General features: G+C 29.9%; 1 protein-coding gene across 4 annotated transcripts in view; it reads right to left on the bottom strand.

Moving 5' to 3' along the window:
* The window catches only part of Svil (Supervillin), an 80,349-nt gene that overhangs the window by 65,151 nt on the left and 1,413 nt on the right, over positions 1-13,785 (bottom strand). For 2 of the 4 annotated variants that reach the window (XR_013880571.1, XM_080164084.1), the window contains exon 3: positions 13,328-13,413. Coding sequence is in view for 1 of the 4 variants with exons in the window: in XM_080164084.1 (XP_080020210.1) it covers positions 13,328-13,413 (86 nt within the window). In the remaining 3 variants the exon portion in view is untranslated. Of the gene's footprint in view, positions 1-5,458; positions 5,767-11,981; positions 12,042-13,327; positions 13,414-13,785 lie in introns of those variants that run through there. The other 2 variants (XM_080164088.1, XM_080164087.1) reach the window with 2 other exon arrangements.

Here is a 13,785-nt window from a genome sequence, read left to right as displayed (position 1 = left end):
TGTCTGTTCATCAGTATGTATAGCTCTGAATTTAGTCTATGCATGTTAACTTCACATTGATTTTAATTATTGCAAAAAGATTGTTGCAACAATTAAGCATAATCTACAACTCTGTACAGCGTAAAACAATTATCAGAAATAATAAAAGTACAATAAATTTAAGTACACCTCAAAGTCTAGAACTTTTATTAATAAATCTGAGTCTCACTGTTATGAATTTGATAATTCTTGTTTTTAGTCCAATGGCTTTTGGGGAATTTTTTATGATCATAAAATTGCTTTAACTTCCTTTAACATATTATCATGATCAAAATAAAATACTTATTTTTCTTCAAATTCAAATCCAAAATGTTTAACAATATACCTATTGACATTTTTAAATTTCACATTATGGGAAATAATATCCCTTTAACTGATGTTCATAGGTATTTAATCAAGATTTTTAAAGTCAGGTAATGTTCGAGGGCTCACACTACATGCAATTATAATACCCTGGATTTAGAGTAGCTGCGCAGTATGCTTTAAGAAATATTTTATTTTTAATTTGTATATTTTTTCCTAATGACCTTATTATTACTTAACTTAACTTGCACATTAACCTGTTTGCATTTATTATCATATCTTTTTGAAATTGTTATTCCTACGGCGATTAGGCACAAGGCGTTGTTATCCTTGTTGAATTTAAAGCGAGGTTCTGATTTAAGTTTATTCAAAACATAGATATTCCTTTACAGCACGAAATCACGAAATATACCTATTATTAAGTAATTTCCTTTGCATTTCTACAAAAAAAAACGGCCACTAAACCCCCACTGCACTGTTGAGAATTGGATATAAATTCCACATACCCTTTTAAGGAGTAGAATATAAAGTAGAAAGGTTTATTTGATGGTAATTTAATATCCCGCTAACCATCGAACTGATAGTTCTCCATTTTAGGGAGGCTTTAAATACGCACCAAAATAATGATTTTAGGCTGTTTTATTTACCGCTACCTAACCCTTAGATGCTATTTTATATTTGAATAGCTTTGATTTGTAGATATGGGTTACTAATAAGACAAATTAATGTAGAACAAATCATTTTAATCAACGTCAACCATTAAGTGAGGTCAATCAAATGAAATTGTATGTCAACATATTTGTTCCCATTACAGAGTGGATAGGGAGGTTTCAAATAGTTACAAATGAATGAAGTGAGATATTACTGAATGTTGGCGGAATTCTAAATGTCACGTTACAAATAATAAAACACTTAAAGTCAAAACCATATTTATTTTTAGATATAGACACCTTCATTTCAGGGATGCAGCTATGACATTTGTAGAAAAAAGTGTGCATTCAATTCTGCATTTTTGGGGAGAGATATATGTTTTTTTTTGTATGCAGCAAGTTTTAGGAAAAGAGGTAGGTATGGCACTTTTAGAAAAAGTGACATCTGTCTGATGCTACATATATGCAAAAAGACATACCTAAACGAAAATGAAAATTAAAAAAATTAGTTGTAAAATAATTTTTTAGAAAAACTATAAGGCATTTTTTGTTATTTTTCTGTATGTTAATATGCCCCAATTGTCATCAGCAAAGAAATTAGTATATAAAAGTTTAACTTTCAAATTTTATTGGCAGATCAATAGAAATAGCTGTAATATCTCATTTATGTTCTTATTAGTCTGATTTATGCGGGCATCGGAATTTTGTCCATTATTCATAGATAAAATTAAAACTGACAAAAAAATTATTAGGGCATTTGTTATCTATATATTTACTGTTATTATCTCACATTGCAGTTTTGTATTAGCGAAGCTACTCTATAATTATGATATGAGACTGTAAATCACCTACAGCAAAATTACTCCAACTTCATGGCCCGATAAAAATATCTTAAAACTAAGGCATACAAAAAAACATTACTCGTAGAAACTCGCACAAACGCATTATATGAGATATGACACAAATTTGAATCTCTGAATTTACCGGTGAAATAAACCAATCACGTTACTCGTTGTAAAACTACACTAGCGTATTATTGGTTGATTTTTTCACAAGGACACACTTTATTGGCGGTAAACTATAATTTCGTTTTGTGTCATTCACCAGAAGGTTTAACTATTTCCTACAAAAACTTTGATTTAAGTTTCATTTAAGTTTTTATTTATTTTAAAAATATGGTTAGTTGATAACTTTGAACATAATTGTTCTAGTTAATGAATCATCTTCAATTTAAAGATAAAAAATTGTTATTGCATGTATAAAATTAACAAAACTTGGGAGACTTTACTTATTTGGTAATGATCAATGCCATAAAAATAAAGAACAAGATTTTGGCCTTAAATATGCAGAATTAATTCATTTTATCGACATAATTTATTAATTATCATAATTTTTTAGATTCGTTCATAATCAGAAATGTTGGGGGAATTGATTTAAATAAAACGATTATGAAATAGTGATTACGACTGACCTACTTATTAGCATCGATGAATTCAAGATATCGACAATGTAAATCTATTAATGATCACTTCTTTTAGGTGTTACGTTCAAAAGTTACAGCATTAAATTTTAGCTTATTTCAAAGGTGATGGTTTTTTTTGCCGTTTGCTAGCTTGAAACCAAAAGTTTAATCATGATAGGGTTGTACAAATTAACAAATTTTTACTTACATAAAGAATACCTAAGGTATTTGTTTAATATAATTGTTAATCAGATTAATTTATTTTCCATTGTATTAACACTTTATCCCTGATTATATTTTGAGTGGGATGATGAATATATATTGATAATAAGACCCCAGAGAATTTTAAAATAATTGACCTATTCCGGTGTTTTCCCTAAAACTGCTTTAAGAGCACTGAACCCCCCTTGTCTCATTTTTAAAATAAATTGAAGATAAGGGGGGTTATTTTTTCCCCATGCCTAACCTTTGCGCGGTGACCTGCTTACCTAACAGAATCTAACCTGACCTAAAGTAATTAACAAACGAAAGAAAGATTACCCTCATGTACCTCTTATTTTAAAAAATAAGGGTGGGGGGTATTTGTGCTCGACTAGGCACTTTGAGGGATAATTCTTTATTCTTTATTCGTTTACCTAATTATGATATAAACAAATAATTACAAAAATCTTCTAAAACGGTAATTTTAATCTACTAAATAATTTATCTATAATCAAAGACAATTGTCTTTAAAATAACAGGAAAACCTATAACTGATAATTAGACATTATTGTTTAGTTTTTAGACAATAATAAGATTTACAACTGCCAAAAGCCGCCTTTTTTAAAAACGGATTATTAACAAAATTTCAAATTGGCAAATTCTATAATTTAGTCTTCAAGATATTTTTATTTAATTTTGAAATCTTAATGATAAAAAAATTAATAACGGCTTTTATTATCTTTAAATAAACTCTATTTCAAGATTTGAAATTTTAGCTGATATATTTGAAATCCAAGCATTTTATCACATGTTTGATTTACTAAACAAAAAGTTTAAATCTAAGGTTACCAAACAACCCAGATTTACAAAAGCTTCAAAACAATTCACTCTCATAATTTAATCAACCCAGGGTTCTAAATGGATAGGATAAAAGTTTAGTAATAACACAATCCCTTCCAAATATGTTAAGCTAATGTTTACAAGCTTTGGGCGGGGGTAAATTCATTTTTCATTGTCCTATCCGCTCCCACCCTGCATATTTGCCATTTTTTTTATTTGCAGTATGGTAATTTTGCGATTATGATTTAATTTCGAGTTTGTATCAGTAGCTTATGATAAGGTTCACCATCCATTAGACTATGTTGATATAGAGTCATAGACTATCTCTCATATCAAAATTAGTTTCATGTCTACATTAGCAAGTGATTAAAATTGTGTCAAAATTTTTAAGAATTTATACTGTTACCTATTCAAAGTGAAATAATTATAAAATACGCAAGGGGTAATTTTGTTTATAATAATTGAGATTGTAAACAATTTTACAGTCCATTGTCCCTTAAAAACCTTGGTATTTAACATAAGCATTAGAGTATAATAATTTTAATTTTCTAAAGATGAGAGTGGCTCTAAGTTTACTCTCTGATGTAAACCAATGTGAGAGATGAGAGTTACTCTAAGTTAACTCTCTTATATAAACCAATATGAGAGATGAGAGTTACTCTAAGTTAACTCTTTTATGTAAACCAATATGAGAGTTACTCCAAGTTAACTCTTATATGTAAACCAATATGAAGAAGGAAATTAGTGAATTTGAAACCAAGCTGCAACAAATTTTATTCAACTTCTAACCGAAAACTGATTTTAATTGAACTTTATTATGGCAACACAAATTGTATGATTTGTTTATAATAAATCTATTTTTATTTACATATTTTCCGCATAGATACAGATCTGTTTATCAGTTAGGGAGTTGAATCCATTTTTATAGAAGCAGAAATATAATCTATGATTATGGTTTGGACCCTCTAAAACTGTAACCTACCCTTCCACTTTCCCCTCTCTTGGTGAAGATATCTTCAACGCCGATACGATTTTTGAAATATAAGATTCCACTTTTGTCTCTCTTGTTGAAGATATCTTCACCAAGAGAGGCAAAAGTGGAATCTTAAATTTCAAATATCGTATCGGCGTTGAAGATATCTTCACCAAGAGAGGGGAAAGTGGAATCTTACATTTCAAAAATCGTATCGGCGTTGAAGATATCTTCACCAAGAGAGGGGAAAGTGGAAAGGTAGATTACAGTTTTAGAGGGTCAAAACCATAATCATAGATTATATTTCTGCTTCTATAAAAATGGATTCAACTCCCTAACTGTTTATGATATTATCTTAAATGTGCTGATTTGATTATATCAATGAATATAAAATGATAGCTGAAATCACAAAAAGTGTAACTCATATAGGTTAACCCCTCTTAAGACTTCTAATTGTAGTTTCTTTTTCAAATATATCCAAAAATTATTATATTTATTTTCTTTAATGTTTTTGTGAAATAAATTATCGTTAAGAAATGATATTATTAAATCTAGATTATTCAGGATATCATAAAGAAATTCTTTTTCTTTTAGTATCGCAATTACTCTATAATAATCGCGTTTTAAGATTTAAAGCTAAAATCTATATTCTAATAATAGGTATTAAACTTTTATATTGCAGAGCTAAACTATATAAAAACAAATCTTTTTATTACCAAAACTCGATATGAAAATAAAAAGAAAGAAATAATTATATAAAACTAAACAAAGAGAGTTATTAAACTCATTTTCTCACTTGCATACGAAATATAACACAAGTCTTTATAAATGAATATGTACTCTGTAATATTTAGCATAAAAAAAACAAGTGTTTATAATCAATATTTTTTGCATAAATCAGCAATCAAAAAAACTGGATTTAGTCTGCGGAGTTTGAGAGAAGAATTTGAAGGGGTCATTGATCGGAAAATAAAGAAATGTTACACCTACCTGATTTTTATAATTGATAACTTAAGGCTTTAATCACAATTAAAATCACCTCTTTTTTTTAATAACTTATTATTGATAATAATATTTTTAAACTAAGGTAGACAGCACAAAACAGCTGTTAGCTAAATTGTGTGTAAATAACTTTTAAAAGCTGCCCACTCTGGCAGACACACACTGACTAAGCATACACACACACGCACACACCAGTACGGTGGTTAGTGTTAGTTGTAACTCTAACTAGTGGGGAACTTTAAATTCAAACAGGGTCCCCCCGGCCCTTGAATTACAGCGGGGAGTGGTGGGTGGATATCAACTGTCTACGGTGTTTTAAGTTTGTGTGTAATATTACTACAGCAGAATAAACTTAAAACTATAACAGGGGTGTCGTTTTTATACAGCGCTTCTTCGGGCGAAAACATAAAAAAAAAAACAATCTTAACGTTTTTAATAGAGCAATATTTGGAAAATTAGAAGAATTTCAGTTACCCTCCTATCAAAATTTTGGGAATACCTCGACGGATAATTGTGCAATGGATCCTAAATATTGACAATCCTTATGATAACAAAATTACCCTTATCAGAATTAAATTATTGGTTGAAAAGTTTAGACCCTGGCAGTTTGGCAATACTAATTTAGATCTAAAGAATAAACCTATAATTAGTATAGCCAACGAAAGAAAGAGGGGAACTTTGATTATTATATTTAGGGATATACTTTAGTCTACCGCCATTCTCATATTCCTTTTATTTTCTGAGTATATTAGTACCCCATTTTATTTAAACAGATTAAATTCTTAACTTTTAATTCTTACAAATCTGACAAATAGAAATAATGCGAAAAAAAGTATTCACGTGGCAGTTCTGTTGATTCAGAATGTTCCTCTTCCACATCTCTCCGTTGCACGCAACACCTCTCCACCACGACGATTATGTGATAACAACGTACAAACGGACGGACGGATATCAACGGAGTGTGTGTGTGTGTGTGCGTAAAGGCGCTAAATTCACAGAGAGTGCCTTTCTTTTCGTCCGTCCTATTTCTGCACTTTTTTCGCATAATTCTTAATTTAGTTTGACATATTTATTTAACTTAAAAACTCAACAAAATTAATTAACTAATATAGGGAGGTGACTTAATGCAATAGAAATATCGTAGTTAATCAAGGTTTGGAGGATTTAAACAGGTTAGAATTGTCCTATCGATTTTAAACTTTGCATGATGATTCCTCAATTATATGCGCTATAGGAAGCGTAGCAACTCTATAATCGTTACCAGAGAGTCCGTACGTCCATTACAAACATGCAGATTTTTTACTAATATGACAAAAAAAATTATGTTATAATTATCCTATTCATCTGATTTTGGAGTAATGATTCCTATTTCACCAAGGTACAATATCATCAGCAAAGCATCTTTATAATCAAGTCCTAAAGTGTAAGTGAGTCCTTACACAGAATTCTGTATTTAAAAGTTTTGCAACAAATTTACTTACAACTTTGTTAACACTTGTGCATTAATATTCTGCTTATTGTGTTCTGACACACTACAAGGGTTAATGTTCGTTTCTTCTATCGTTTCAGAGCTTCGCTCTTATGGAAGTTGTCATCCTTGATCTAATAAAAACTCTGGGATTTTCCCAGAAGAAATTGTAAACTGGGATTAAATTCAATTTGTTTTGATGATTCATCTTATTTTAAAGTTAACTAATGGATAACAACAAATGCGTAGTTACTCAGGGATATAAAGGGATAAGACAATGACCAATAAATTAATGTACAGCCCCAATGATGATGCAAAAAATTAGATCTTATATAGATAACAATTAGTGGTTGAAATATTTGGGCACTTAAATTAATGAACCAATCAATCAAAATGCAATTAAAGTCCCCAAAGTTGTTATGCCAACGAATAAGGAACCATTATTATAAAACTTTAGAGACTAGTGTAATAAAACAGCCCAATGTCCACTCCCTCCCTGGTAGTTACTTGTTATACATTACAGTTTAGAAATCATGTCTTGCAAAGCTACTGTATAACTGACTTTGTTCTTAGCTCCTATCAGTTGTTTAAAATATCTTTGAAATATTTACTCAATGTACATTTACTCAATATCATTAATCATTGTACTGTCAAAAAGGTAATAATCCTCAATAATACTTTGTGATAAGTGTAATTTTTGACTGACAGAAAAGTTAGATGCAAATAGTTTTTTGTCAGGTGCCTTTTCTCTAAATAGTAGAACTTGAATGAAAGGCTTGCAATCAAATCACCCCCCGCCCCCCCGCCAAATAAATAGATAAATGATTAGTATTTGAGTTAAAAATTGATTTATCGTCCATTTTCCTATCCCTAGGCATTCCTAAAATGCGCTAGATCCATCACTTGTGAATAGTAATTTAAACAGTAACCATTCGGAAAAAAGGATAAAGTCGATAAAATGAAAAAAGATCTTTTTGCAGTGTCTTTAAAAGTTGATATGAAAAAGTTAGAGCCTTTATATGTACGACAGGAGATATACCACCTAATAAAAGACATATTCGCACGTTTACGTTTGCTGTGCGCTCTCAGTGCAGTGCATCTATGAAAATTTCAAGTATTTGATATTAAGTTTCAAAAAATGTGCAAACTTGAGACATTTTAAATTTCATAAAAATCCTTCCTAATTCAAACATGATCCTAAAAACAAGTTACTGCCCATTCTTATGCTTTACTGGTATTCTATAAAATAAAAACTTGGGGGTGATACAAAATGGGCATAAATATTTTTTTTTTAATTAGGGAACATTTCATAGGTAATAGTTTGAATTTTCAATTAATCAGATTTAGGTGATAAACTATCGTATTAAGTTAATTAAATGATCAAATAGTCACAAGAAAAATCTTGACAAAAATGTAAAGCTAAGAAATTTTGTAGGACTACCATGTTCTTTTTTACAAAGTAGAAAGGTCGTGATCTGTTAAAATTTTTGTATGGTAAATGCACAAAGCTTAATCACAATAAAGTTAACAGAAATTGGAATAAAACTTAAGATTAAAGATACATGTTCATGTTTCAACTCATATTTAATAAGAGAAAAAATTATTTTAAATATGAAGTAACAAAATCATATACATTAAATTTTGTAGGTATTAAGTTTGTTGTGTGTGCAATATTTGTGCTGGGAAGGTTTTAGGCTACTTTGCTAACTTTCCCATATTTTTAATTAAATTATTAAAAATATTTAGCCTTCGAAAAATTATGTAAATGTAAACTTAAGATTAACTTAAAAAGAAATTGTATATTTTATTAAAAGCTAGAAAATATTGATAATGTGCTCACTCATAACAAAATAAAATTAGATTTAATTCTCTAAGAAGTCGAACTACCTCTATTGCTTATATCTTGTAAGAACTGCAAGGGTCAAATAGTTATGAAGATTCCTGTGGTCAAAATCACAGTAAGTTACAGTATAGTATCTGTTTGGACTACTGTTCTATTAAAGTAAAACAATTAAGGGGAAAGGGGTTCAATAACTGTAATTCCCCACCTTGTAGACCCTGTTCCGACTTCCAATTGAATATCAGCCAATACCGTCGGGAATATTAACACAGCCAAGACGCTACAAAAGAGCAAAAAGCGATTATAAATCTATACTTATAAATTTATTGTTTATCTATTTAGACCATTTTACGAATGGTAACATGTAAAGAAGAAAGGAAAAAATGGACTTGAATAGCAAATCGGTCTTCTCATTCAAATAATGATGAAATGATATTAAAACTGCAGGTAAATACAGTTTTTTCTTCAATTTACTCATAATTATCGGTTAAGATTCCACAAGAAAACATTTTTTAAAATGAAAAACATTTGATCAATATATCTGAAAAGAAGATAACATAATTTTCCATGGTTATTAAATTAGCATAAATTTATCTGTATAAAAAATCCTAAATAATAAATTTAAAATCTTAAAAAGAAACCTATTTTTCAAAACTAATACTCTACCCAATTAAACCAAACATATCTCTTGTAGTTATAAATAGACAAATAGCTAATGATAATTACAAGTTTAATTACAATAATTAAAAACATATTTCATTTGATAAAATGATTACCTAACAAAGAAAAAAGACAAGGACATAAATTTAGTTAGCTAGTACAGCTTTTACAAAAAAAAATATGAACAATATTGCAAACTAAAGATTGTAGAGTATCAAATTGTATCAAGAGTATGAGGAGGGTAAACGCCTTGGCCCATAATGAGACACAAAAAATTACCCTGAACGGTTAAAACCTCAGACAAAAGTCGGAAACTCTAGGAGTTGATTCTCTTTATTACTTTGATAACCAAAACAAGTTCTAGCATAGGTTTAAGTGCTCGTATTGAACGGTCAGGTGGACGTACAAAAGATTTTAGTTACAGAGTACCTGTGCTACTCATGAAGTAGAAGAATTAGCCTTATGCATGAAATAAAAAGGATTGTATTGAAAAGGGAAGGAAGGCAGGAATGTTGGGATATATAAAATATCAACTAAATTCTGGAAGCTTGTTTCTATTTTTCACCTATTAATACCGCCGTTTTGGAGGTCTTTAATAGCACACTACTAACGTTATTAAACTTTTTACAAAAATTATTTTCTCATTTATAACAATTACTTTTCCTACATTGGACGTACAATGCTTTCCTTATCTTCAAATACAAAGTATGACTCACTACGACTAAGGCTACATCCTTTTTGAAATAGGGCAATGACTAGCCCCCCCCCCCCCCCCTATGTAATTAATTTCTTCACTTTAATAACATTATGTAAGATGCTTTATCCGAAGAAGATATCTTATCTTCAACTATTCCGCTAGTCTAAAAACTTAAAAAGCATTATTATGACAAAATGCATTAATTATCTGGATTACCAGGTTTTAAATATTTTATGAGTACTGCAATTTCAAATGTATTCTTTAACTTTGACATCCCTTTTCTATTTTTTATTGATTTAGTATTACTCATATTAAGGAAAAGTAGGTGGGGGGAAGTAATGCACTCCACTGATAAAGGAGTATACCTTTACTTACTCTTCATTCATACCAGCTAGCTAGGATATTTCTTATTTTAGTTTTTAGTGCATGCAAATTTTATTAGTTTATTACAACTATTTAAAATCTAAATTATGTCATAAATTCGGTTCCATTTGAATTGCACCCAACACAGGCTTCCACAGACTAACAGCATCCAAGCTTGAAGCCCCTGTGGGGGTCATACTATATCATCTACCAAGCCCTCTTTGTTGAGTAGGTGAAACCCAGGTATAAGGTATAACCAACAAGTGAAATAAATCTAAAATAATATTTGGGGGGCAAATGGAGAGGTCGTCAATTTCACGATGTGTTGCCCCCCAACGACAGCTGAAAACACGTATAGATTTCGTGATTTTTTCCCGAATTAATTTTGTTATTGGTATAAGCTGGGTGAAACCAAGGTTGGGTGCAATTCTTTTAACCAATAACCAACCAAGATATAAAAGGAAAATAAGAATCAAAGCAAATTTATAAAGATATATTTAAAACAAAAACAAAGAAATGTATAAATAAATAGTATAAAATAGTTATTAGTAGCACAGCTACACTATAATTATTTATAAACATATATAAGTAAGGTCATAGAGGACTGTACAGAATCACAAGAAAAAGGTGGCACTAAGAAAACGGGGGATATGAATTAGTCCACTTTTAGCAGGTTTATTGGGAGTTTCTATGAAAAAATATTGTATATTCGAAGAAATTTGGCCTAACGAAGAATAATCAAATCATTTTTTCCACAAAATTTATTTTCCCCAATCCAATAAAAAACACCTGCTAAAAGTGTTCATTTGCACATCCCCCATTTAAGGCATTTTAGATTTTACTCAGTACATTTTTTTAATCTCTGCAAATTTAGTTTATCATAATAAAATTACTTCTATTTAAAGTAGATACCTATTTATTTTAATTGACTTCAAGATGCAAAAATGAAAGAATTCATAACTAGCGGCTGCTGCTTTGCTTCTAGGGGCTTGAAGAGAAAAAATGAATATAGGGGGGCTTATCTTTAAATCTCCTCTTATCTTTAACCAGGGAAAAGGGAATTTGATTCTGACAAACAATTATAAAGGAAAATTTCCCCACAAAGATATACTTCAACCTTAATTCTTAAGGTTTCGTGATTTTTTGTAAAATTGATTGTTAGAATAGCTAGGCCTGATCTTTAACAAATATTGTTTTTTTTTTTAATGAAAGTCTAGAACCTTCACACGAACATTACTAATCATTTTTCTTTGGATGGTGGAGATACTCTCCCACAAAATAGTTTCAAACCTTTCCTGAACCTATAAGATTTTACACTGAAAAGGAGAACCATGTCAGTTCAGGGGTTAGCGAGATCCTCAGCCACGAACAAAAAAAGCATACCTTTATAATTATCTAAATAGGATTAAATGAAATAAACTTAGTGCCACCTTGTAGTAACAATATAGAATACTTGTTGTATCAGAATTTAGAATGCCAATACCTTGATTATATTTTGTGTTATTAGTAGAATGATAGTTTATTTGAGTTGCTAGATGCACGCCTAAATAAATATTAGTACTTTAGATTGGTTGCAAGAGTCACATTTATATCACACCTAGACTTAACATTATTTAGGTTTTAACAATCTTATTTTTTGAGAATTTCTTTTCCCGTATTGCTACAAAGCCGATTAAAACCCTGTGGATTAGAACCGGTTCTCAGCCATACTGAAAAATTATGTATAGCATCGTATTATATCCAGTTTTCTACTAAAATAAAAAAAATCTACAATAATAATATTAAAACCAGTTTTAATGAACCGTGCCTTCGGCATCCCAAAGGTAACAAAACTGGTTCATATCTAATAATTGTTCAATTTTATATCCACAGAAAGCTGTTTATAATACTATCCGATAGAAACAATTAAATTTTCAGTCCTAAAATTGGCATAATTCATCTAATCTATGAGATGAAAAATATCAATGTATGGCAAGCAGTTAACAAAAAAAGAGGAATTAAAGATTGTAAGTAATAAAAAACCCGGTTTTTGTTAAGGCGAGAGGTGATATAAAATTATTAGTGTTTGGTAACTAACCCAATGATTTGGCTTAGATCTAAAGAAAAGCTATACTGCTCAAATTTTTTCCTCCAATAAAAAAAATATTTCAAATATATCATTATATATGCTGACACACAACTTCAACAGATAAAACATTTTTCACTAGAGGAGAAATTAAAAGCTTATAGTTTTCTTCAAAAAAATAACCACTCCCTAAATTCTTGTAAATTTGAAAGTACCAAAGCATTTGACTAAAGATTCTAGTTAGTGTCTAATCATATCTTATATGCAGTATCGATTTAGCCTGTGGACCTGCCATAATCCCCTCCCTCGTCCCATTTTTTTAAATGCTAATGCCAGAGATTGAAAGGCTTTCCCTAAAATTGTCCTAAACTTACCTAAAAAAGCATCACAAAAACTTTAAAGTAAAGGGGTAGGGAGTGATATGGATGGTCCACAGGTTAAATTTTTATATTCCAAGACCTGGTTATCTTTTCATTCGTTTATTGTTAGTGAGGATTTTATAAGTGCTTTTTTATGATATAAAAACTAAATACACTAAATGTTCATAATTCATAGGGTTTCAGATTAAGAAATGATATTTGTTGGCGAAGCTACTCTATGAAGTCCAAGATTTATCACCGCACTTTACTTTACTGTTAGATATTTGTAGCTAATCTTCCTTTGAACAAAATTGTGCTTGTTTTATATTGGATAATCATTTAGTATACTTAGTTTTCTTTTCGTAATTAACTATCTTTTTATCTAAATAATTATAAAATTCTTACCGCCTTGGTCTGTTGTTTGTATTGATATCAGCTGGATCATAGTCAGCCCTCTCCTCAGAATTCATCTTATGCTTGATATTGTCAGCCTAAAATTCAAAGTTATATGAAGAATGATTTACGAATTTAGATATTTTTGAATTGTCATCTTGGCAGTCAAATGGTTGGTTGCTAGTAACAATTAGCATAATTTTGTTAGTGCCTTGGGACCTACTTTAAACGATTGGCCTTACGTTGCTGTTATCAACCGTACCCAGAGGTAAAAATCAGGTATGGTGATATAAAACTTTTTCTTGAGATTTGGAAAAATGAATTTAATGTAAACAAGGGCCGTACAAATGACGAGAAAGCATTATTTTTTTTTAAATATTGGAAGAAGTAAAAATAGATGCATTTATGAATAAAAATAAATTAAAGGTTTCGTGAATTTTTGTTTGAATAATCTTGCAATTTAAATCCTG

The sequence above is a fragment of the Acartia tonsa genome, chromosome 6, assembly GCF_053477335.1.
Source record: "Acartia tonsa isolate MP-2025a chromosome 6, ASM5347733v1, whole genome shotgun sequence".
Taxonomy (NCBI): Eukaryota; Metazoa; Arthropoda; class Copepoda; order Calanoida; family Acartiidae; genus Acartia; species Acartia tonsa.
Note: the sequence above shows the minus strand (reverse complement) of the source record. Positions and strands in the feature narration are given on the sequence as shown.